Source organism: Aulostomus chinensis, chromosome 20, assembly GCF_037954235.1.
Source record: "Aulostomus chinensis isolate RoL2024-O1b breed Wild chromosome 20, RoL_Achi_v1.0, whole genome shotgun sequence".
Taxonomy (NCBI): domain Eukaryota; kingdom Metazoa; phylum Chordata; class Actinopteri; order Syngnathiformes; family Aulostomidae; genus Aulostomus; species Aulostomus chinensis.
In genome coordinates, this window is record NC_141339.1 from 12,561,906 (window position 1) to 12,588,277 (window position 26,372).

The following is a 26,372-nucleotide window of genomic DNA, read 5'->3' on the forward strand; positions in this document are numbered from 1 at the left end:
AGATGAATGACATTCTGGCTTTACTTCTTGTCTGCAAGACTAAAATCAGGGCTAAAGGTTTGCCGGACATCTGTTGTCCGATTTACATTTTTAAGTTGTTGTTTTTTTTGTTTTTTTAAAAACACCGTTAAAAAGTACATGTGAAACTGATGAGAAATCAATAACTGCGCTTGATTCCAGAACATTCTTTAAAGGCTTTCATCAATTCAAAGACCAAAAAAACAAACAAACATACAGCTTTACTGTGACATTCTCAGAAAACTGACTTTGGTTTTACTGAATGATAGATCTCAGTTCCATCTGTCGCTCTCTCTATACACACACACACACACACATATATATACACACACATGAAAAAAATCAAAACAATGCAGGTCAAATGTTAGAAGAACAGTTTAATCATACATAGTCACAATTCTGCTTCCAAAAATGAGTTGGTTTTCTTCATCTAACATCTGGAAATGTACATAAGGCCACCTGAAAATGTACATGACTTTGACAGTGTGACAAAACTCATATGTTCATATTTATATAATTGACAATATTTTACATTGCTTTTCCTTACAAGGTAGTAGCTGTTTCCAAAATACAGCACTCTTCTGTACAAAAATAATTGTCATATCCTGCGAAGTTTCCATGGTAGCGGAGGACTAAATGCAGCCTCGGATTTAGAACAGTTTTTTCTTTTTGTGTGTGTGTGTGTGTATGTGTGTGTGTGTGTTCCTGTAATTGTCACACATCAGAAAGACTATAAACAGTGGATGTTTCAGCTCCAGTACAACAGAGGCTGGCCTTTCTCATAATTAAAAGCAAACCATGCCGGATTGTGAAGCCATGTTTTTTTCTTTTCTTGTCTTTTTTTTTTTTCTCTTTAAAATAACACTTGATCAAATAAAACTTCATACATTATATTCAAGGGGAAAGGAGTGATGAATATACACACATCAAAATGCACAGTTTGCCTTTTTCTCCCCACAAAGTGTAAAAGACATCCCATTTACAGCATAAACGTTTACAAATGTACAACTGTACAGACGGAATAAAAGCATCACTACAAATTTTGCAAGACCTGTCAAACACCACAACTAGACTTTTGTTTTCTTTTTTCTTAAACTAATAATCTTACACTTAATTAACTGCACATATACTACATGTATTCTACAATTATTCATATGAAGCAAAGAAGCCGTCACTACGAGCATTACAGGTGAGTTTGTATAGCTTTAGATGGCCCCACCGGCCTCCATCAACGCACTTGCATAACCCCCCCGCCCACCCACCCCCCCCTCCAAAAAAAATTAAACAGAAATTGAAACATTAAAAAGTCTTTAAACATCCCTTTCTTCCAAGAGTCCCACTACTTCTAAGCTCATTCCATCTCAGATGTGCAAAGTTGGGATAAGCTATTTTATGACACTTTGCTTGATTTTTTTTTTTTTGTACTACTCTGACCTTCAGGCGGTGGGGGTTTCCATCCTTTGCTGCAAGCCCCCCGAACCCAAAAGCAACAATTTTACTCATACATAAAGATGCTACACATCGCTAAACTACTTTTATGCAAGAGATGATTATTCAGTACATAAAGTCTGCTAGGGCAGTGTTCATCTCAAAAACTACAAGACAGATGTTACACTAAACATGATAAAGGAAAAAAACAAAATCATTCCTTGGATTAAAAAAAAAAAAAAAAAAAACCTGTCACAGCATGCCAACGCATACCCGCCCCCCCCCCCCCCCCCCCCCAAATAACTACAGTCATTTCATGTGAAGATTACACGCCCACTGTACAACCAAACCTCATACTCTGCTTCTATAAGTTAACGGTAACTTTTTATCTTGCATAAAACCCGAGTACCTGATAGAACCTGGATGATGGAAGAGTCATAACAGCTCACGTGGGAGGGGAGGGGGGGAGGGGGGGGTCAGTAGATGAAACGCCTCCGCTTAAAGTCGGTCTGGAAAATTTAGTACCAAAACTATTGGGACTGCTAGCTGCTGGCCAACCGTCATCCGCTTGGCTTGGAAAAAGGAGGCCATGGAAGAAGAAGAAGAAAAAAAAAAAAAGGCAAGAAAAAGCCACCATCGTAAAACACTACTGCGCCATGACTGACGCGCCGATCCCCGAAGTCGCTAAAAACTGCTCTTCTAGACGTCTTGGTGAATATGGCACCTGACACATAGTACTCCCCTGTGGACGGAGGCCTTTGAGATCCGTCCGTTACTATGCGCGGTTATTTGTAAAACTAATCCATCAGCTGCTTTGGCATGGCAGGACACTACGTGTGCATGGGATCGTGTACAAATATAATATTCAATTACCTGGACTTAATTAGAACAGCTGACATACTGTGGTAAGTCTGGTTATAAAAGCAAATGGAGTTGTGTGTTTGTTTCTTTTCTCTTTTTAAAAGGATCACTCAGTTTAGCCTTAGAAAGTCACTTGCTGGTGTTAATTGTAAGAATTGTAAATTTCAGCAAATGTTTTTTTTCTTCTTTTCTACACAGAATTTACAAGGTAAAAAACTAAATGTACAAGATCATATGAAAACCAGTCAAATACATCAATTACATCATTAACAATGGGCTTGTGCTTTACCCAGGAAAATGGGCCTGCTGACTGTGCGTCCCCTGGGGGGGCCACACTGAAAGGGGCGGGGTGAGCGGGTGGGTAGGGGGCAGCACCAGGGGGGGCAGAGTGGCAGGGCTCAGTTGTCACAGCGTTCTTAGGTGAAGTTGACTTGTCTTTTCTTTTTGGTAATTCCCCCGAAACTTGGTGGACAGAGGGTGTTAAAGGCTATAACCCCTATGGCTAAGGAGCATCTCTCACAGAACAGGGGGGTTCGGGGCTCCTCCTCCTCCTCCTCCTCTTCCTCTTCTTCTGGGGACCCAGGGTGTCGACAGGCCTACATGAGGCCATTTGTAGGGCCCCCGATGGGACCCAGTTCAGATCCACTCTTCATGTAATATTTTTCTAGCTTGGCAAGAATGTGCTTCCCGTAGGTGTACTTACGCAGAGTGGCGATGTGAGGCCGGATCTGAGGATCAGGACCAGGGGGAGAGGGCAAAGGTCACAATTACGGCTGTTGCGACATTATTAAGATTCGTGAATATCATGAAGGGGACTTTCAGAGCGCCGCAAACTGTCGTGGGTGAACGACAACAGAAAGCCAGGGGGCTGGTTAATCAGAGTTTGGAGTATTGCAGAGAGGAAGCTCTGTGGCCATCGAAAGTCTGATTTAAAGACTTTCGTTTCCCCAATATTGGCTACGAGCAGCACCTGCGCGTCACCATCACCAGCTTCATCCTTCTACATGATCCGTGTGATGACATTTACAGTCGTGTTTAGCCACTTGTCAGCAGTCACTTTTTTTTTGTTAAAAAAAAAAAAGCTTTAAAAAAAGATTCAAAATTCCCAAGGGTGGTATTACTCATGTATTTTATGCCACATAAACAAATCAAAATACCAGCGTGAACCACAGACCCTTGCATAACAACAGTTCCCCTCTAAACAGTCCCTCCAGGATTCCAGGAGCTGGTCTTGTTTTTTTGAGTGATTATTCTCGTCAAATAGGCTTAATTGTTCAGCTGCTTTTCTCAAGATGCTTTCTAAACAACACCAGTGGTTCATTATAAAAACGATGTCCCGAACACCAATACTGGAAGCAAAAAAGTAAGTCGCAAACTTTTGCAACTGCAAGATTGTAAAAATCTCATGAAGTTGAATGAGATGGGTTTGCCGTCTTCATTGATTTCACATGAATGCACACGAGACCACGACGCGTCACAGAGAATCACAAAACTGACATCACGGAATTGACATTATTTCTAGGAAATGGGAGCCTCCCACATTCACTAAAAATGTAACGGCTTCCAACTTTCTGCCGTGAAACTGCTGACGTTTTGTGGTGGAAGCGCAAGGTCTGTGCGAGCCCACGCTCAGTCTGGCTGACTTTGCGTCAATCTAAAATGGCGGTTTTTGGACGGGACTGTTTTAAAGAATTTGACGTGACTGGCGGTTTCATGCGTTTTAGGGACCAAACAGATACATCATCATTGGATGACCGAACAAAGCAGGAGGCATTTACTGATGTACTGACCTTGTGCATGATGATTTTACGCTGAGCAGGTTCTGCCATGTCGATCATTCTTTGGACAACATAGTTGGCGTACTGGTCCTTCATCATGGTGTAGAGGGCGCTGTGAGGTCCATCTTTCTGGCAGCACACTTCGTCTATCAGCAGCGCTCTCTCAGCCCGCGAAGAGTGGATCACACACTTCTCAACGACATTACTGAACACAAAACAGAGAGGCTGCATTTACTACAAAACAGACAAATTAACTCGAAGTGAGCAGCCAGAGAACATGGTTCATTTGCTCAATGTTTTCTTTTGTTTGCATTCTAGCTGTGGTAGGCTGGAGAGCAGCAGGGGATGAGGAAGTTTGCTGTTTTATTCCTTGGCCAATAAACAAATGTGTAGAAGGCCTAAAACTTTACAAAAACATGAAAAGATTTGATTTGTCTTTCTTTTTTTTTTTTGCCCTTTCAGGATGATCGGAGTGAATCAAATCTATTCATGAGGCCAGTTCTGGTGAAAGCTGTACCGAGTACTGTACTGAAGAATTCATTTCCTGTTTAAGAGTCAAGAGTATTTATTACACAGTTTAGTAGCTGAGCATTCACAGCTCATCTTGTCTTTTCTCTTTAAATAATTTATTCTCCTCATTTCCTGTCACCCGGTCTGCTCTTTCAATCGTTCCACCGCCTTATCTCTCTATTTTTCCTAAATAAATCATATCATCAGTGTTTGACCAGTTTTGCTTCAGTCGCTTTTGTCATCTGCTTGGGAAAATATGCAGTTTCGGGGCTTTTCCTGATGACTTGCGGAAATTTTTTTTTTTTTTTTTGGAATTTACAATGTTTACATGTGTTTTCTGTTATTCAGAACATACAAATGTCGGGTGAACTTGTTTTTGTACAGATAATGACAAATATCTGAATGTGTGATATCAGGAAAAGCGTCAAATGTCGTGCATGCATAGTCATGTGTGTAATAACGGTGTTTACGGCGCCTATTTCCAGTGTCGATGAATGTGGCTAAAAACGAGGCACTGCCAGCTGACTCTTCCAGTCAGTGTCTGGTGTTAAGAGTGGACCCTTCATTAGGTTCCTCGTTTGTGTGTCAGTGTGATGGGCTTTTACTGCCGTATCCATCTGAGAAGTGTAGTGCACAGTGATGACAGTGGTTGATGTTGAGACTCGAAGTTTCAACAGCAACAACATTCGGGTAGTTTAACAAGTACAAAAGTAGGCGGCCTTCACCTCCACTGCAGCATTAAATCTCGGGAGTACCTTGCAAATTTGTGTTGGCTCAGGACAAGAACCTTCCCGCGAACCTCTGCGATTATCTTGCTCTTGTCTTCGGGTCTGCCGTGTTCCAAAACATGTTGAATGACGTAGTTACCGTACTGATCCTGCAGGGGGCAGAGAGCGAGTGAGCACGAAGAACATTGCAATATTTCCAAGAGGAATACTTTTACTGTGGTAACTCATGCACTACGTGTCACAGCTGGACTTAACTGGTGTGAGATAATCATGCATCTCCAACAATGAGAGGTAGATGAATGAGAGACACCTCCATTTGTAGTCTTACAAGTACCATTACGTCATCACTGCGGAAGGTCAGACAAAACAGATGCTGCTGGTTGGTAGGATTACTGACCAGGCAACACAACCAATAGCATCTCTGCCCCTTCAGAAATGGGTGATAGACAGTTATGGGTGTAATTTTAGTGTGATAAGATGGAGACAAGGACTCACCTAACCGTGCAACAAATAACAATACTCTGAATTTATGCTGTGAAAGTAGTCATTTGTTGGGTAGGTAATGTGTTCTCCACCTAAATCTTTTAGAATTTGCCTTCAAATGCATTTCTCGTCAATCTCTTTAACCTGTCCGATTTTGCTCGAGAGCTTAACCTACAGTCAAGTCCTCAAGGTCAAGTGGTCCAAAAACTTTCACCATCTTGGGGAGCTTCTATCAAACAATTGTAAATAAATTAGGAATGTGACAGAGCAGACTGATTAGGTGATGCTGTAGGCAAAGAGGAGGGATCATCAGACAGCAGGGAAACCTTGTGATTCCTCTGTTGCATGAAGCAAGAAAGGGGAAAAGAGGAAAAAGAAAAAAGGTGGCTAAGTAGGTTAGAGGAAGGCCCCATAAAAGTTGGGAGTTGGAGATCTATCTAAAAGTTATATCAGATTTTTTACAAAAGAGAGAGTCAAAAAAAGGGGGAAGACAGAGGAAGGAAGCACGGGGAAATCCGCAAGAGAGAGGCAAATTGCTCTGACCTTGAACAGTGCATCGCGGGACACTGTATAATATGTTTTGGGTGTCATCTCCAATGATACGCCTTGATATTTCTAGATGGAATAAGTGAGGGGGCAGGGTGGATGTATAAATAATCACACGTCAGATGTAATGACAGCTAACAGTACAATTACACTTATTCTTAACACTTCCAAGAGTATGACTACACAGGCACAATGACAGGCTAAAAATATGAAACGATCAAACATGAGGGAGACATGCAAATACACAAGACAACCACATTTAGCAAACGGGGGAGGGGGGGAACCCAAACAAAAAAAAAAAAAACAAAAAACATCAGTGATCATTCTTGGCTTTTACAAGAAACCGATTGGAGACAGATGTGCTCACCTGACCCAGCTGTTCGGAGTGCTGATGTAGCTCTTCAAGGATGGGCAGAGTCTGCTCCTGGGTGCAATGTTCCAAAATCCTTTGGATGACTCTGCAGCCGTAAGGGTGTGTGGACAGCACAAACACCTGCAGGAGTAGGCAACAGCAAGAGGAGGACAATATAAGTTACCTGTGCTAATGTTTATGGTCAACTCTGATCAAGATAAAGACAATTTTAGATGATTACTATGACAGTTCATCTACAGACGACTGAGTGCCAAGAGAGACAAACATGGCGTCACTGTTGGGAACTTTTCACGAGACAATTTTCTGTAAGGAAGGGGAAAAGTCTGTTTTAAAAGGGAAATTCTGGACCCTGTTTTCCTAACTGTTTTTTTAACTAAATGATGAACATTATGGAAATTGTTCCAGTATGGAGCAACGACAGAGCTGCCTGTGGCCCAAGACCACACTACAATATAATCCAATGGGCTACTGGCTATCATCATATTACACCCAGGGAGAGTGCTCTATTTCCCCCCTCAACGATGGGCTCAGGTTGTTATCATAATTGACTGACAACATAATAGAAGGGAGAAATATCTGTTTTGGTTTGTTTCAGACCAACTCTCTGAGATCTCACGAGAGTTGAGACCTTGTAGAAAATCAACAGTGGAGAACCTAAGCGTGACTGAGAGCTGGGGAGAGAGACACGAGTGCGAGGACTGTGTTGGATTACAGAACACATCACATTAATGCATTCCAACACTCATGTCGATCCGCTGCACCGTGCTGACCATTGGGTGAGCTGGGATCTGTCCCAAACTAGCCTCGTGTTTTGCATATGCTCTGTCGATCCTACTGCTGCGTTTCACCCGTTAACCTGTCTAGACAGGAGAGGAAACAAACTTCATGCTGTCTTGGTTTCAGGAGTTGGGACACCTATACCGCCAACTCATTTGGTAAGCTAGGTGAGCTGGAGGAAATCCAGATTTCAACCAGCTGTAGCACCACCTATTGTTCAGGAGGTGGAAATGCTTTGCTGTATGAACAATTTTTTTCCCCCCTCATTCTAGCTGCAACTATAGTTGGACTGTAACTGTGCATGTGAACCCAGGGACTCTGAATTGGGCGTGTGTGTTGACAGGTGTTTGTACCTGTTATACTGGCTCCGTCTGTGCTTTGTGCAGCTGTGTGGGTTTCTAAGATGAGTTTTAAAGTGGGAAACATGCATCTACAGTATTTCACAGACAAAGTTTTCTTCAGTGAGTGTATGTCTCATTTTAACAAGGATCATGGACTTGCATTTAAAATGATCTAAATTAGGATCTAAAGGGGTGGGAGGTGAGGAGGACAACCCACAATGATTTGCTGTTGCCTCATTTCTTCTAATACAATGAGGTATTCATTTAGCAGTTTGTTATCTTGTATGCCCGGAGGGCTGGGCTGTCATGCGTAGAGCAGGAGAAACTGATCATGTACTTGCTATACAGTATTACTGGATAAAACAATTTTTTTTACGGATTTATGTAGAGTTCTTAGACTAGAGATTGTGGTCTGTAACTAATGGATATCTGACCTGCAGTTACATTTCCACCAAACTGAACAGGAGAATATATAGACAATGACTTGAAGCAGAGTCATTCATAGCTCATAATAAACCCACCTGGCCCTGGAAGGCATCTATAATGAACTGCAGGGCTTGAGGCTGAACACACTCGATGCACTTCTGCACCACATGGTTCCCATTCTGGTCTTTCACACACTTCAACACATGGCCATCCAGTTCCCGAACAATGTCACTCTGGAATTCAGAATTGAGGGAACAGGGGGAACCAATTCAAATATGTCACTGTGTTGAAATCTATGACTTCAGTGTGGTGGATGGATAAGAACATGCCAATAAAAATAAACTAAGCGAAAATGTTGAAAGAGGAGAAATCGCACTTACAATTACCTGCTGGTCAGATGAAATCGACTCCAGGGCTTTCTGAATCACTCTGCAACCGTACATCTGCAAAGCCAGCGGTAGGACATGACCACGGATGCGTGATGCCAAAGCCAGTTTCTGGTCTGCGCTTCCAAACTGCAAGAGGGAAAACATCACGTCGAATGTACACATGCTAAGGAACATTGTCACTTCTCTTCTTTATCTTGTGCTGTTACTGAAATGATGCCAGGATTAAGTTTGGCAGTCCCAACCTCAAAGAACTTTTGGATGACATAGTTCCCAAACACATCAGTCATCAGTTGGTATGCCGCTTGCAGAATCTCTCCAAACACCATCTGCCTTTCAGCAGGAGTGGCCCTCTCCAGCTTCTGCTGGATAAATCTACAAGAACAGAATTAAAGTAAAGGCTTAACTAAGAAATATGCCAGATTCCAGACTGCCAACTCAAACGTACACTGTGTTCAGGTGTTGGAACGCTAGAAAACCAGCAGTTTCAAACTAAGCTTAAATTTATGTCTGAAGAATTTGCACAGAGATTTGTGAAAACAGATTTTGTGGGTTCTTGTACATGCTTGAACACAGCCGCAGGACATTTATGAGAGGGAAATAATCCTAGTATTTCAATTATTCATAAATTGTAACCCCTAAATGATTGGCAATCAAAATTAAAAGGGGTTAAGATTAGATGAACTAGGAACAAAAGTATTATAAATATAATATTACACTTTGTAGTTTATCCACCAGTGTTTCCTACAAGCTGAATATTCCAGGTGCACTTTTAAAAACACCCAGCTAGAAGCGTTTAAGAGACTATTTCGTTACAATAACAGGGAATTACTACAGAAGTAGAATCATCCTCAAAAAATGATGGTTAAAGACAAAAAGCATCACACGGCAACCTGGATCCATGTTGGTCTTGAGAGAACTCCACCATATGTCCTGGCAGATCCCGGAGTTGTAGATTTGGGAAGCGGTTGTTCCTGAAGTCTTCCAGTAGACGGCTGCGCCCGGACGGCATGACATCAGAGCGACTGTAGCGGGGCCGAGATGGTGGGAAAAGCTGGCTGCTGGAATTAAACAGACTGGATGTCCCGCCAGTGCTCCGGTACTTGGCTTCAGCTCCCGGTGCTGCAGAGATATAACGCCCACTGCCATTCGTCAGGCCACCTAGGGTTATAGAACGATCATAGCGCAAAATGTAAAAGTGAAACATGTTTGTTCACCAACTCACATGAGGAACAAATTCCAACAATTAACATAATATATACGCCTGGGGAGTGTGTATTAGAGCCACATGTTTTCCATTATTTTGCATTTACCTAGGTGAAGGCTGGAGGAGGAACCATGAGAAGACGGTAGAGAGGGTGGAGGGGTGAGAGGGGAGTGGCCTGGTGTGAGACCGATGGGGCTGGGTGAAGAGGAGTACCCCAAGCTATTGTAAAAGGGTTGGCCGATAGGAGTTAAACTGCTGCCGCCACGCTTGTATAGGTCAGAACTAGCCAACAGGGAGTCCCTGCGAGACACACTGCTACTGGTAGAGCTGGATACTATAAAGAAAATTAAAGGAGAAAGAAAAAAAAAAAGGGGGGGTGTTAAGAGTCAGAGAAGACAGAATCACTTATCACCCAAAAGTAAAAGGGAGAATTTACTGCAGGAGATACAAAAATAAATTTTATGTAATAGCCAAATCACAAAAGCATCACAGGAATATCAAACAATGTCAGCAAAAGTCTCCAGAAAAAACAAAATCAAACATTTCTCTTCAAATGAAACTTGTGGATTAGCCACTGACCAGATGAGCCGAAGCCTCCAAGAGCAGAGCCCAGGCCCACACCAAGGGAGCCACCGGTACTGCTAAAGCCCAGAGAGGAGCTTGGTGGAGGGGCAGCAGAGGTGTGCGAGAACAGGGAACTGCTCTGAGATGTGTTGGGGACTGATCCAGAGCCGTAGAAGGAACTAGACGGCAGGCCGCTGCTAGGTGGGGGAGCCTGCTGCTGCTGAGGCTGAGGTTGGGGTTGAGGCATGGAGCGGTACAGCCCGTTGGCTGGAGGACCAGACATGTTGTTACCAGAGCCAGACGCTGACACTGCAGCTGCTGGGAGGAGAGAGAGCAAAGTGGGAGGGATGAGAGGACAGATGAGGTCCAGAGTTGTACTAATTAAGTAGAACAGAGAGTAAAGTGGAGGCGTGGTGATTACCACAGAGTTAAAAATAAACACAAACAACTACAAAAACTAGTGCAAGGCTGAGTTTTAGTGTGAAGCATCAAAACACAGGAAATCATTTCTGGCTGTCAGAATTCACCTTGGAAATTAATGTGGATCAAAGTGACAATTCTGTGGCCTACAATTTGATTTGTCTTGCTTGGGCTCGCTGATTTGACTCACTAAAGCAAATGGAAGGTGAGGAAATGAAGCGGATGACCATGAGTCCACATGTGGAAAATGATGAACAATGACAGATGGTCTTGGTACTTACCAGCCTGTGCTGCAGCAGGGTTGATGAGGAGGGGGGTCTGGACTAGACGAACTGGCCCACTTAGACCTGTTCGAGCACCTGGGCCCATCACTAGGGCCCCAGTCTGGTCATAGTAAGCAGCAGGAGCTAACACCTGATAGCCTGAGGGGACAGGGAAACAACAAAAAAAAGCAAAAATTATCGTCGAATGTCAAAAATTTTAATCTGTCTGAAGACAGAGGAATTATTCCAAAAGTTGTGCAAAGACACCCTACCTGACAAGCAGTGAAAATACTTCTTTGGCCAGTTACAACATAATTAGGTCTTCTACGCTGGCAGTTATGAAGCCGTATACAAACCTGGCATCCCTGTGTATGCCAATGCAGGGTTTGCAGCAGCTGCTGCAGCTAGAGATTCCTGCTGACTCTGCTGGCCTTGCCCCGGTGTAAGAGGACGCTGGTTGGTTCCTGTACGCATCACCTGAAGAAGAAAAACAGTCACATATGAATGAGCTTCCAAAGTTTTCGACTATTGCCTTTTAAGTGTATTTTTGAGCTATAACTCCCTGACACTTGGTTTCATGAGTAACAATTTCAAAAATGAGTAGTAATCAAAGGAAAACCATGCAGAAATGGGGAGAACATCCAAACACATGGAGAAAATGAAAACTCCACACAGAAAAGACTGGAATGACAGGGATCTTCTTGCTGTCAGGCAACAATGCTAACTACTGAGCCACCATTTGTGACAAATCTCAAAAAATTCCATTGAGGCATTGCTGAGATAGTGAGAACACAAGAATGGAACAGACAATGGATGCATGACCTGTTAACATCATCCCTCTGGCCAGGGCTGGCAGCAAAGTGGAAGCATGAAAACAAATCAAACAAAGCCACCTCTTACCTGTGGTTGGCCTGGCCCTGGTCCTTGATTGGATGCTTGCTGATTAGCTGAGTGATTGGCAGTAGATGCAGCCTGTTGCTGGAAAAGGTTGGCAGGGTACACACCCCAAGGGACACCATAGTACTGTGGGGGAACCACTGTGGGGCCTGTGGCAAAAGATTTGCATATTCTTACACAACTGATCAGGCTCTTTTATGAGCATGTTTCAATAAATGCTGCTCTATCTTTACGCATTTCAATTGAAAACAATAGACCAGATGTGCCGTGGGATCACCTGCAAGCGTCGCTGCTGCAGCCAAACCAGCGGCAGTGTAGGGATCAGCTCCGGGAGGGGCAGCGTTAATGATGTAAGGGTTTGGCACAAATGCAGGAGCAAGGCCAGCTAGGCAATATAAAAAGATACGGTTAGGATATTCATATTTCCAAGTTATATCATTTTCAAATGACTCTAGGCAGAGAGAACAAATCCCATCAAGGGGAAAGTTGAGGCAAGTCGATCGGCTTCTTCATTACAGTACAGACTGTACAGTGAGTTACACATATGACCTCACTTACCGAGATGCTGTTGCTGGGCGGCAGCCAGAGCATACTGTTGCTGCTGCGCTGCAGTGAGCTGTTGAACAGTCAGTGGATTTGACCTCTGGAACAACTGGAAACAGAGGAGGATCACAATCTGGTTTGCAAACCTACAATTTGACCTCTTAGTGGAAATGGTTAGTGGTTGGACAGACCTGTTGCTGAGAGTTGTAGTCAAACAATCCTACTGGAGTTCCCGAGGAGTCCACCTGAATCTGGTTCCCGGCATAATCAAACTGGAGGGACTCCACGCCGGCTTGTTGCTCCATACCGCCCATGTTCTGGGCCTCCTGGTTCTGAAAGTCCTCAGCTGTGACCTTGTTTTGGGTGGGGTTCTGTTGTTGAAGGGCATGGGCATGATGCTGGCTCATCATCTCCAAACCCGTCTGACTGGGGCCCATCCTCTCCACAGCCTCAGTGGGAGACGCTTGACGGCTTCCAGGAGTTGGACTGTGAGACCAAATCAGTTTCATCAGGTCATGTATCTTCACAACTGATGACGAACACAATATGAAACCCTTAAGCCTTTCCATTTATATTCACTTGCTAATTATCAGTAATGAGCTCCATTCTGAATGTGCGGACATGTCAGACCTTCATGAATGTTAATATCAGGATGACTGTAGAGATGGAGGTGTAGTGTGAAGCAATTTACTACCGTCTGTTACTTTACAAGAAAAACCTACTTGAAGTCTTTGCAGTCTCTGTCCATGCCATTTAGTAGACCTCTTCCGTTGGATTTGGCAGGATCCCCATCCTCGCCCACCTTCATCTCTGGGCTTTTATCCTCTTCAAAGGGTGACACTTTCTCTTGGGCATCACTCTTCTCTCTCCCATCTTGGTCGGCATCGCCCCCACCCTGTATTTACAATTATGCTGAGTAAGTCTGTGAGCTAGTGTTGAGAGGAACCGTGAGTTTGAACAGCCAGACTCACATAGCCACCGTTCCGGTAACGGCCGTCCATCTTGTCACCGGGAGAGGAGCTCAGTACGTATTCCACCATGCTCACCCCCAAGCCTCCACCTTCTGAGCGAGGTGAAAGCACAGAATTGGCATCACCATTCCCATGGAAACTCTGGCCTGGTCGCCGCTGCACCATGATTGGCTGAGACACTGAATGATCTAAATGAAAAGTTGTGATCAAATATCTAAATGGATGTGCATGTCATGGATGGGTGGGTAAAAATCCAGCCTGATAAAAGGCAACACTGCCAACCGTAGTTACCAATTTTTTTTACAAACAGTTCTAATAGATCCTAAGAAAGAAAACCTAAGTGAAAACAACAATGATTAAGAGTCACTCACGAGATGATCCCCACGCATTGTCCCTCCACTCCTCTCCAAGAAGCATTCCTTTTCTCCCATCCTTGGCTAACTCATCAGAATCCCAGAGCTTTTTTGCAGGCAAAAGCTGTTGCAATTGCACCAAAAAAAAAGGAGAAAAAAAAACCCATAAATATTCACGACGCATCTAGAACTGTCAGAATACTAGTAAACCTTTTACTTTACTACTTCATTTTTACATTAAATTATTTATACAGACATGATGCTGCATTAGAGGCAGGAGTTCTGTCTTTAATGGAAAACAGAGGATGTGGATGAATTTCTTGGCAAACAAAATATTGAATATGATGTAGAAGTCTTCAGGGGTCCAGCCAAACAGGTACAAATCCATGTTTTATATGGATAGTCAGGTCCATGTTGGGTCAGCTTCTGTTTAACACACCGGTGGATCAGCAATGATCGCAATGCTTGGGACTGGCTAGAAAGCGAGGTCACACTAGTCTCGGAGGGCACAGATGCTGGCAATGCAATGCTAGCAACGGTGGCGAACTCTCTTTATAAGTTATCTTGATGATGGTTGATGCAACAAAAATAGCAAAACTGACTTCAATGAGTTGCATTTGTCTAACATCACTGTGAACTCAAATTGAAATGACAAGTGAAGAGAGTAGGGCGAAAAAAAAATCTTAAAATGCTATAAGAACAAAGTTACATCTTGTCATTGTGTACATTAAGTGTAATCAGCTGTTAAATCAGGGCCAACTGGTTCTGTGTCTCCCTGCTCCCTTCAGGGGATCTAATGCAACCTACTGGATGTATTAGATCTTTTTATCTGTTTTGGAGGGTCCCAGTTTTCGAACCACAGATTATCATTGTTTGGACACATTACATCTTCATTTAATGAAGTTTGACATCCTTTAAAGACAGAAAATTCCTTCAAAGTGACATAAAACTAATACCACTGCATCACTCTCTGTATTTTTAAAATATGAATATGGCCACAACTCGTGTTGTCATGACACCAAAATTATGACGTTGATACAATACCTGCCTAAAATATCTCGATACTGATACTGAAATGATACCACGGCAAAAAACCTGGATCAACAAAAAGTCATTGAATAAAAATCTGTTTGTAAGAGGTGGAGATATGATTTACATTAACTATGATCTTACTGAACATAAAATTAAAAAATGCTATAAAATATAAACCTGGCAATTCAGGTTGATAAAGTTCGAAACCCTGGATCATCAGCCTTCCCAATCGTGACTAAACTAAATCCCACACGCCTCCTTTATGAAGGTCTGAGCTCTAGCAAGTGTTTTCTAGTCACAGAAATTATTGACCAACATGCATAAGCTGTTGTGTTACCTATAGTGGATGAGTATAAATTGATCATTTATGAATGTTGTCATTGATCTTCCAAAACAAGACTGGGTGTTCTTGGCATATCATGTGAATTTGCTGGTTAGATCAAATTCACCAATGAAATTGTAGCAAACAAAAATATTGCGTGTTTATTATGGCACGGGGGGGGGGGGGGGGGAGATGTGATCACAGGAGACTGGTGTGAAGCCACGTGCAAACACACTCAGCAGAGCAGATCACTTGCCATTGGCTCACATCAGGACATGTCTTTATACCAGGTGTACACAGTGGGACTTAACGATTCATTGATTTAAAATCAAAATTGTGCTTTGAAATGCAACTACCCAATCACAACAGCTGCGATTAAATTAGGCACTAGTGATACATTGCCTGACGTTTAACAGAGGGGTTTTTGTTTTATCACAGACAGCCATGCTAAGTGACCCAAGGCCACTCATATATGCCCACCAAAAACAATTCATCAGGAGGCGCCGAGTCTGCTGGAAACAGAGGAAAATGCTACACCGGGGATCTCCAAATGACAGCTTCTTTTTTCCTTGCTTTATTAAATCACTCCCTTAATAAACCAAAGACTTTGTTTCTCTGTGCGATTTTTGATAAAACCAAACTCTGAATGAGCGTAGGGCAGAGCTTCAGGACTCAGCTGCCTAGCTGCAGCATGCAGGGATAGAGTAGAGATGAGGTGGACATGAGCCTGAGAAACATGCCCGAAAAGGACACAATACACAGTGGGGGGGGGGGGATAATAAATAAAAATCAGCCACAGGGACTCCACAGTCCTCAAGAGGTTCTGAATAACATTGTTGAGTGTAGGTAACATGCATTGTGGAAGCGACCGGGGCCCTATGTAGATGCAGGTGCATGGAAATCCGAAAGGAAGACCATCTAAGACTGATCGATTCAGTGAAGCTGAAACTTGTCAAGTCATTCATAAATGGAATGCAGCTTGTGATGGGACGGATGCTGGATCAGAGAGAAAAAAAAAAACAAGAGTAGCAAAAATTGATCTGCACACTGCAAAGGTTCCGGTTTACATTTATACTAAATTGACCGTAGGTATGAATATGAGCGTGAATGGTTGTTCGTCTCTCTATGTTGGCCCTGCGATGGACTGGCGACCTGTCCAGGGTGAACCCCGCCTCTCGCCCGTTGACGCTGGGATAGGCTCCAGCCCCCCCGCGACCCTTAATGTGTAGGAATAAGCGGAAGATGACGATGGACTGTGCGTGTAACGTTTTGAGCACAAGGCTCTCCTTCACCCTGCTTCTGGTGTCCTGTTAGAATGCTGACATCCTGTTCTTCAGATGATCAAGAAAACTGAGCCATTTAAGTTTAATCAGTTTGCGCTAAAAGTTGCAAACTACAGATCTCCAATAGCCATTTCACAGACATCATTTTAAATCTAATTTCACCACTCAAAAAAAAAAAAAAAAACCATGACAAAAATACTTACCTCTCCCATCCCCCTTGACTCCAGAGCAAGAGCTTGAAAGTCGTAGTTCATTTCATCAACAGCACGTACCTGAGACAAAAGAGGACAGAAGGATAAAACTTTATACACCAATTTTGTCTTATAAGTGTGTAAACAGAGATAACACATTGCAGTGCAAGATAAAGACAAGGAAAAAGCTTGCATTAGTTTGGTTTCTCATTTCAGAGCGGAATAGATGGGTGATGAACGAATGCAAAACCACCCAAGTATCTTGATCATGTTTTAGGGCACAAATAACTTCATTGTGACCCGTCAGAGGTTCGACAAGTTTACTGTAATATTATACAATACAATAGTACACACTGGTTCCTCAGTGTGTTCATGTGAAACGTAGGCTTGTCAAAATACAAAACCTAGCTTTGGCATGACTGTTTGACAGCGACGGCAGAGCAATAATATTGACCTGAACTTTAAATGCTGTGAAAATAAAAAGTCAGACTCTCTGTCTTCATCAGGCAAAATGATAGCAAACCCTAAAAAACACAATGAATTAACTCACTTGAAGATTTGTGATTGAACATTAAACCTGAAAACCTCTTTGAAAACAGAACTAATAAAAGGTGTGTGTGTGTGTGTGTGGGGGGGGGGGCAGAGAACAACAAGAGTGTCAACCTTTTAGATTAAGTAAATTCAAAATGGTTCATGAGTTCAAGCAGCAATGCAGGGGTTGACACTGCTGTGTTTAACAGGAAGGTATGTATTGTATGCATTTTTCTGGCTTGAAGCCAGAGGCGGCAAGCCCCATAACAGCTGCGGTGGCTGGGTGAGTGACTGATTGAAAAGTTTAAATGTGCTTGTGCAGCTTCTCGGGTTGAGTCGTCTATATTCGCTGAGGGTGATACAGCACATGAGAAAGAAGTTGCCCTTTCACATTTCTCTCACATTTCAGTGGGGGAAAAAAAGTGTGGGATATTGTTTTTGTTGAGTTTCCATCTGTTGGACTCTGGGGATTGAAATACTTTCACAACCATAATAGACCAGGCTAGGCCCATCACCTGGATCTGATCCCACATCCCATTGTATATCAAGCCCTTGCAATTGCTCACTGGCAAGTGGATTTATTACAGTGGTTGATCTTATTTTTATTTCTTTTCAATCTAATTTATTCAAGCAGGCAGTGCCAAGATGTCTTTTCTAAAAGATTTTGATTTTGTCTACAATCAAAAACAGTGCAACAGTAAAAACAACACAAAAGGAAATTCACGAAAAGATTCATAAAAAAACATCATCGTAATAATCTCAATCTTATTTACTGCGCTAGCTTGGCGCGGTATCTGTTGTTTGAGGGGAGGAAACACGGGCTGGGTAATGAGGTCACAAAGCGTCAAAGCTATCTAGAATCCCCATTTTAATCCCAGTTTTGAATCGAAGGGTAGCTACTGCAGTACGTGGCAGTTTCAGAGGTTTAATTGATGCAAACACTCAGACTAATGTTTCAACACACAAGTGTATTCCTGTTTGCACCAATTAAATGCAAAAATCTTTGTGTGTTCCAGAATAAATCCCTCATTTCTAGCTAAATCTGTCCCTCAGCTAAGAAGGGCCAGTTCTGTAATCTTTGGTTTTACCACAAAGTAAATTTTTCTACAACATCTTAGTCTGTCAGGATGACAGCAGGAACATTTACTCTGTCATATATGTATATGTATAAGAACAAGAAGGTCTTGTGTTTTACCTGAACTGACAACAGTTCAACTCCTTGCCCAAAAGGCTAACACCTTTTGGGCAACACACCAGACAAAACAAAAACACCTGATGTGTTCAGACTATAGGTGGGTAGTAGTTGACATTTTAATTCAGAAACTAGTCAGCCGCGTCTACAGGAAGGCAAAGGTGACGACTGCTGTGGACAATTTCCAGGTTGTCATTGAGAGACTGTGTGAGGGAGTATGGACCAAAGAGGGGCTCAAACTTGAAGTAATGCTTGAAAATGTGAACAAGGCTGTCTACAGAGACCTGTGTGACAAGTTTTGGCTTTTCTGAGATTGCGCCGATTCACATGAACTGGGAGGAGTCAGCAATTGACAACAAATAACTGTCACCTCTCTGGTTAGTCACCTCATGTCACCACCCAAGAAGTGTGGCAGGTTCTTCAGTTTGCTAGGAAACACCATTTCCTGTCCTTTCAGATGGAGGAAGAGTTGAATTTAAGGTACTTCAGTCTGACTATTTGAAAAGAAAAACACGGTCATATGGGATTCATAATATGTGGTGAAGGAAAGGGGTAGTAGCTCTACCAACTAATGGTATAAGGCCGACCAACGAGTGTTAGCCAATCAGAGGCTAAGTAGGGTGGGTAATGCTCGCAATCCATGTAACTTTGTTGAAATGGAGGCAAAATATAGTAAATGAGGCAAAGACACAGCCTTACTTGAGTTAAGAACAAACGGTGCTGGGCAGGGATAGAGTAAAATGGTAGCAACGGGAAGCCATTCAGCACTTGGTGCCACAAATTCAGGGAAGAGGGTGCTTGCTTCTGCTGCTTGTGTTCAAAAGAGTTACTGTACAGCAGCAGCAGCAGCAGCAGCAAGAAAACGTTCGCTTGTCATGAACTGATGCCCATAACAAAGCTTAGGTCCATGCACCCGGTCACCCCCCCCCCCCAAAAAACCCAAATCATACATTACAAACATATGGGAGGCTTATATTTGGTTCCTTGTTCGTCAAAATGGTTTCATTTTGATTCATGAATTATTCAATTAAAATAAAAACAACATGTGGAGTAAATTCTTTTTGTTAACTAACTGCTTCATGCACTGGAAAAGTAAACAGTTAAAGATTTTTAAAAAAAAATTAACACTTCAGGTGGATTTGTATGGCGCGTGTCAAGTGTTGATATTCCTCAGACGTCATTTAGGTCCTGGAGGCAAGAACATCCTGATGTCTAGTCACTGAATCTGACACGGCAGTCAGTGCTATGTGTGAATACTCTGAGCTCCTGCATTTTATAAACCATGGCGTTATTTTATAGACACAGACACACATTGTTAAGTTTTACAACATTTCTAGGACTTCCACAACTGATACAGAGCACATACGATGATTATATAGGTGGATAATGATAGAAGAAAGCCCCCCTCCGACTCACACTAATGCCACTCGCCCAGGCTAATGTCTAAATTGTGGCTGTGTGTAACTTAACAGACCAGCCAATGATTTTAACAAACTGGAGTCATTAAGGTTTTCCAGTATGTCAAGCACCTCCACAACTGATACAGTGCAACAAAAATGGTTATGCCGACCGTAATTATTGACAGAAAATGCCACGCCCTCTTTGCGCTGGTGGATAAATGCCTCGATTGTTCATTTTGCCATTGTTAACAGAGCTGCGATATTATAAGTGTGACTATAGCGAGGCACATCAGGGAGTGTATATGACGTGACCCTGCAGTTACGCCACTCCAAGATCTCAAAGTAGCTGAGATAAACAGGTTTATTCCTGGTTGGATAAATTTTATAACACAACTTTATTAAAAAAAAAAAAAAAAAAAAAATCAAACCTCTGAAACTCTGACAGACAGGTTTTTTCCCTTACAACTGCATTTCAAACAACTCTACTTGAACCATGTAATGCATTTTGCTGCTTCATCACGCTTCAAAAGGCTAACATTACTGAACCACAATAGAAAACAAATGAACGTACAATATCCCCGCATTCGCACAACCAAACTCATCTATGCAACAATTGGATCACATTTTACTCTCTGACCAGCATCAAGCCAGATACTAGGTTATACCTGGTGCCCTGATTTTCTCAAACTTGCTAAAGACTTGTAGGGTAGGTGAGGTGGCAAGAAGAAAAAAACAACCAAAAAGTGTAGGTGGAGTATTTCCAGATTTTTCCAGATGCAAACCTTGAACCTCTTTAAAACACTAAGCTTTCTTGCCATTAATTAGCAATGCAAAGCCAAGGAGTGAAGCCAAACCAAAGATTCATCGCGATGCCGATGATTCTGCATCAATACAGACTCACATAATTAATAGCCAAATGACGTTGCTTGTTGATTTTCCAGTCGCCACTGGATTATCAAGTACTAATTTTAACTTCACGGTAGCAATGTCAGGTTAAACTGTGGGAGAACAAGTTGTTGGTTCAGTAAGGCTCACTTTGAATTTTGAGTCTTTTACTGAAACTTAAGCATACCACCAATTGCCTCCAATCTTTGCTCGCGCACTACCTTTTATAGATGCACAGCAATAATTCCCTTCAATTTCCATTTTTTCCCTCTTGATGGACAGATGACTTTAACTGTATTAGAGTGATATGTCTGCTCTAAACACAATAGACAGATCTTTTTCATGTGGTAGCACCTTTAGTAAGCTAAGAGTAGAGTGATGCTAAGCAAACAGCACAGCCAGTGCCATCTGCAAGTACCAAGGGCTTCTGACAACTCTCCTGATCTCTTTGACTGCTGGCGTATGGAGGAGAATCTTCCATTTTCTCCAATCAGTGGGATCAGTTGTCCACCTTGAGTGCCTCCATCTGGAATGTTTCCCAAAATCTCAAGGTCATATCTTCTGATGTAATTTTGTCTGGACAAGCTTGTTTACACAGTGTAGAGTTTGATCAGTAGAATTCTTTGTCCTGGATGCCAGGATGTATATGTCACATACTATGTCAGATCTGTTCTGCTTTTTCACCAACAATATTTCGCCAACCTTTTCGCTTTTAGCATGTCAGTTTGTGTGTGTGTGTGTAAGAGAAGCTTTTCATTGTGTGACTCTGGTGGGGTCTACAGAAAGGGGATGCAGATTCTTTGTGAACACAATTTTTGCACCAATATTTCTTCCCCCCAAAAGAGTGAACTTCCATTCCGGCTGAAGCTTTTGTGTTCTTGAAAGGCAGTTTTCAAATGAGAGATGACTACTGTGGAGAGCTTTTCTGGAACACCCCATATAAAATCATATACATGACAAGCCAGGACATCCAGTCAGTCGAACATTGCTGGATCGACTACTGACACAGTAGCTCTCGACTGCCGCATGATGTCTATCACTGTGTTGTACGGAAAACAGAAGCATCCGCCAGTGTGTACTCTTTACAGACCTCCTATGCTCTGAGCTTCTTAGAGGCTCCTCTGTGTTGCTCAATCAAAACTGCACCTTAAGACTCAACCCATGAAGATATCTGTGTCTGACAGTTGGTCTTTTGAAAACAACAGTCATTTTTGATTCCTCGACAAAATCTGTCACTCTCGACCGTCTATCAATTTAGCGTGGTCACTGTTGTGAGGACAATCCTTTGCCCAGTGTTATGTCCTTTGAAACCGTGTACATTTTGTTCTTCTCCAATATCTATTACGTGGATTTGTGCTCTACGCAGCCGGTTGTGTGTGTTAAGTTGACCTACTTTCTACCTACCTATCCCACCAGAGAATTAATTGATCAGTGTCACATCGCTGTTTGGTAATACAAAGAAATAATGTGTCCATGATTTAAATTTATAAAATTCTGAAGTTTGGATTTTTTTTTTTTAATTACATCTCTGTTACTACAAAAGTATTGAAAATAATAGATACCAGTACCAAATTTTAAAAAAAAGGTACCAAAAAGGTAGATAGGAGTACTAAGACATATAAAGGAGGTACACATGCTAATGTCACATTTCAACCAGTAGAAAAAAAGGAATGAACACGGGGTGGTCTGCCCATGCTTCATCCAAGCCTGAAGATGACCAGCCAAAAGTTCTGGTATCAGAACTTCACCTACACATACAATAGCTGGTTAAGCAGAGCTGATGGGTCATTGCAACACTGCACAGCAAACAATGCCAGGAGTAAATGAAATCCAGCCTGACTCTTTTACGCAAGGTGTGGTTCAATAACAGGGTCAGGAACAGGTTCAAATGGTTCAGTGTTTAACCAGCTTCAGACAGGGTACTGCACCTCAAGCTATTAATTAGGGTGTGAACCACACCTTCTCTACCATGAAGGGATCGCTAATGAAGTGTCATTGAATCTTAAATGAACCTACACTATTTTCAACAGTTGCTGCTTGAGGTTTATTGTGTTCTTTCAACGTGACAGACATTCCAATTGCTTATTTCAAGTCAGTCACAGGAAAGCGACCACTGTATAGTAGGGAAACAACAAATATTATTCTTTTGAAGGCCATTTCTTCTGTTTCCTAATGGAATTGTTTGCTGCGAAACATCCCTGTTTGGCTATGACAAATCAATGAGTAATGGAAATGGCTGCAATTATCAATTAATCGATGTAAAATCACTTTAGAGGACAACTGTTTTTATGTCATCTCGCTGGGGCTGCTCAATAATGGCCAAAACCCTGATGAATTGTTTAATTAAAACTGAGATCACAGCAATTTAAAACAAGCTCCCTTGCTAGTTTTTGCTCCTCACTGGACTTCTTGAATGACAAATGTTTCTTAATGGACACAATCTTTCTATCCTCACATCACAAAATGAAAACATCATTGATGAAAGGAAATCTGGTAAAATTGGCTTGTTTGTTTTCAGTATCATTGAAAGCAAAATTGCAGCTGAAAGAAAAAAAATAAAAGAATTGCTCGGTCCTAAGTGATTAAAATGCCTAAAACCAGCAGTGACGTCGCAGACTGCAGATCCATTAAAAAAGTGTGTAAGGGTCGTATGAAGGACAAAAGAAATATGGGGATAAGCCATAACAACCAATGACATGCCCCCCCCCCCCCCAAATAATCCCAAGCTAGCTCTGACCCAACAAGCATGAAGTGTCAGGTGACGACACGCTCATGAAACTACTCTGTTCCATTTCCACCAGTAACTCACAGTGGGCCTTTAAATCATCATAGACTAATTAAGCATGTGATGTACTACAGTGTCTGGTAACTGGCAGGCTGATGTAGGTGACATCATTATCCTGGGTCCCAGAGGGGTTGAAGAGAGTGGACATATTATTGTGCAAGTTCTTGAATTAAATCTTCTTTAAGTAAATCTATTTTCTTCATTATTTTTTGCTTTCTGGGGTTGGTTTATCTAAATCATGTCAGGCAGGCCTTTTTCTTAATTGAGAGAGCGAGAGAGACAGAGAGACTGTTCTCTAGAAGGTAACAAAAAATCATGACTATGTCCATGCTTAGTTTTCCACCTGACAAATTTAAATTTCTTAATATTCTCAAGTATTCCTTTCACATTAGGAGTACATAACCCTTCTGCCAAAACATTTCCCTTCACAAAATACAATTAAACAAGTAAAATAGATTGAAATGACCAACTTAGACATTATGTGAATTTTTTTAATCCCAGAAGATGCAAAAAAACTCCTATGTTTACACCAAACTTGCACTGAACAGTTCAATAAGAGCTCTGTACCTGATCAACATGATTGGGATCTCCAGTGGGCCAGCGGTGCTTGCTGGGTGTGCAACCTCCAAGCTGCTCTCCAGGCTGCCTCTGAAAGAAGTATCCAACTGTCGCATCATCCTGAGATCGTCCACTCAGTGGCGGCTGCGGTGTCCCTGGAGTAGGGTTAGCACCCCTGTCCATTCCCTGTAAATGTGGGCCTCCGGGAGCCTGTCCAGCTCCCCCAACTGTGGCGAGGGGCCCTCCACTGTGAACTCTGACACCACCAGCCTCAGGAGCACCATTTGCATGCAGCATCCCACCTCTCGTCTCCTGCCAGGCCACGTCATTCATACCTAGGATGCTGCATGGAATGCTCATTCCACGGGAAAGCCTAAAAACACGGAACATGATAAGTAAGTAAATGGTCATCAATTAAATAGAGATAAAAATATTAATGTTGACATGAATCATTGGTCTCATTAGAGAACACAGGATTGTTGGGCTGCCCTGTATAATGTCAAATCATATATTTGACTTGCAGCCAAATTAAATGAATGTGATACAAATAAAAGAGTTATTCGATACAAAAGTTGATGTAACATCCATTTCACTTAACTGTCATGATACTGTTATCGTCTTTTTTATAATGAATCTTACACTCTTATCATGTGACACCAAATTGACTACACTGTACAAGTTTAGACAAATCAACTTTGTTGCTAGCTTTCCAGAGAGGATGACGTTATACCCAAAGAACACTAACTGGATAACTTGCTCAAACTATATGTCTATGCAAGAATACGGCTTGTTCACTAATTACTAACGTTAACTCAAAATCTCTATTCTATTGTTATTTCTGTAATGACGTAAACTGTAACCCTGACTATCCAAAATTAACGTCACTTGTGTATCAACGGGGCATTGACGCGAATTTCAGAAGAACAAATAAGATACTTAGAAATTTCGGAATGGGTGAGATCAGAACAAAACAAGTGGCTAACAAGGGATGCTAATAGCATGTAATAACAGGAATGCTAAGGTTGTCACTAGCCTGCTAGCAAGACCATACCGCACAACTCCCAACGCTACTTATAAAAAAAAACAGCGATTACAAACTATTGCAGATTTGAACCGTAATAGCAGGTGTAACTTTTTATTCTGAAAATATATCAAGTTCCCAAATTCACTCATTATTACTTTACTTGGTTGTAGAAACCCCATTTTCAAGCATTTTAGCTGGCTAACGTTAGCTAGCATAGCCAGCAAGTCCGCTGTTAAAATGGCTAGCTAGACGGATTTGATTGGGCATATCCGTGTAATTTACTGCTGACCGAACAAGTGTTCGTCATTCGGATTACGCTACCGTTTCCCTGGAGTCAATTTATTTATTCGCACAAGCGTATGTTGAATATGTTGCCGTTGCATTACTTTACTAAAGAGAGCGTTAGCAAGCTGCTTAGCTAACCAGCTCACGTTAGCCGCAGCTGGCCTGTTTATTATTGGTTGGCTAAGCTTGACATCAAAGTTAAATTCACGAATTGGGGGTCGAATGCACATCAATGAGGGGCTCTATTGTTAGACAAGACAATTTTCTGTTTTTGTGTCACGTTATATTTAAAAGGTAAAATGCACAAGGCAATTACACAAAAGTAGCTCACACAAGAGGTGGCTAACGCTAATTGCCAAGTTGGTGTTGTGTGAGCTTAAACATGAACCAAACACACAGTGGCTAAACAACATGGCCCCCCTTCAAGTTCCAAACAGAGGGGCCTTAACCGCTAAACAAAAGGGGAAATACTCACACAACGGCGGCCGCGTTCAAAACATAGCTTTACGGGGCTTTTGCAGTCCAAGTGAACAAAGAAAGACGAGACACTTACGCGTTGTCGTGTCGTGAGAGGGTCTATTCTTGTTGCACGCCGTCAAGCCAATTCTATATTGTTTTGTTTCCTTGGAGAGAGCGCTGATTTTCCAAAGCTTGATAGTCGCAGCTAAGAGTTTGCCTACGCTACCGCCCCCTCCCTGTAAATAGCGTGAACTACGTAGACATGCGTACAGCAAAGTCAAAATGTATCTCCTCAACGTACCTTTTGATCACCATACCAAACAGCCTGCTGCAGTGTTCCTGTCATTTGCTGTCTGAAATCTTATAACGTTAAATTAGCATCGCATCATAATGACCGCCCCCCTCCCCGTAATAACTTCCATATGATTGGTAGCAGGAAATGAATTTCTAGATTTTTTTTTAATGTCGATAATGTCATAACCGAAGGCGCGAAAAATATATCTAAATTACTTTTAATATATCATCCTGAAATTAGATCATTTTTGGGCTGAT

The 26,372-nt window shown here is 42.1% G+C and overlaps 1 protein-coding gene across 8 annotated transcripts; it reads right to left on the reverse strand.

Moving 5' to 3' along the window:
- Positions 1 to 1,747: 1,747 nt before the first annotated feature.
- On the reverse strand, positions 1,748 to 26,350 carry pum2 (pumilio RNA-binding family member 2). Of its 8 annotated transcripts, none has more exons than XM_086190602.1 (23): positions 26,122 to 26,350; positions 24,062 to 24,425; positions 16,714 to 16,782; positions 13,892 to 13,997; positions 13,521 to 13,612; positions 13,272 to 13,444; positions 12,741 to 13,035; positions 12,565 to 12,658; positions 12,284 to 12,391; positions 12,010 to 12,155; positions 11,466 to 11,586; positions 11,128 to 11,268; positions 10,442 to 10,744; positions 9,969 to 10,196; positions 9,549 to 9,816; positions 8,901 to 9,030; positions 8,650 to 8,784; positions 8,365 to 8,502; positions 6,720 to 6,845; positions 6,350 to 6,421; positions 5,351 to 5,472; positions 4,098 to 4,290; positions 1,748 to 3,035 (listed from the first exon to the last, which is right to left on the reverse strand). In XM_086190602.1, the coding sequence occupies exons 1-23, from the start codon at positions 26,133 to 26,135 to the stop codon at positions 2,904 to 2,906; spliced, it is 3,570 nt and encodes a 1,189-aa protein (XP_086046728.1). In that variant the 5' UTR covers positions 26,136 to 26,350; the 3' UTR covers positions 1,748 to 2,903. The 8 variants fall into 8 exon arrangements, with proteins under 8 accessions (XP_086046728.1, XP_086046722.1, XP_086046723.1 ...); XM_086190596.1 differs by having other exon boundaries at positions 10,442 to 10,741; positions 13,521 to 13,708; positions 26,122 to 26,349; XM_086190597.1 differs by having other exon boundaries at positions 8,656 to 8,784; positions 13,521 to 13,708; positions 26,122 to 26,349.
- Positions 26,351 to 26,372: the final 22 nt, after the last annotated feature.

Excerpts from the sequence above, each read along its gene's own strand:
- pum2 (XM_086190595.1), bottom strand. Across the intron at positions 13,998-16,713 it reads AGTCAAGGGGGATGGGAGAG|CTTTTGCCTGCAAAAAAGCT; the intron begins GTAAGTATTTTT and ends CAATTGCAACAG. Across the intron at positions 8,785-8,900 it reads TCATCCAAAAGTTCTTTGAG|TTTGGAAGCGCAGACCAGAA; the intron begins GTTGGGACTGCC and ends TCCCTCTTGCAG.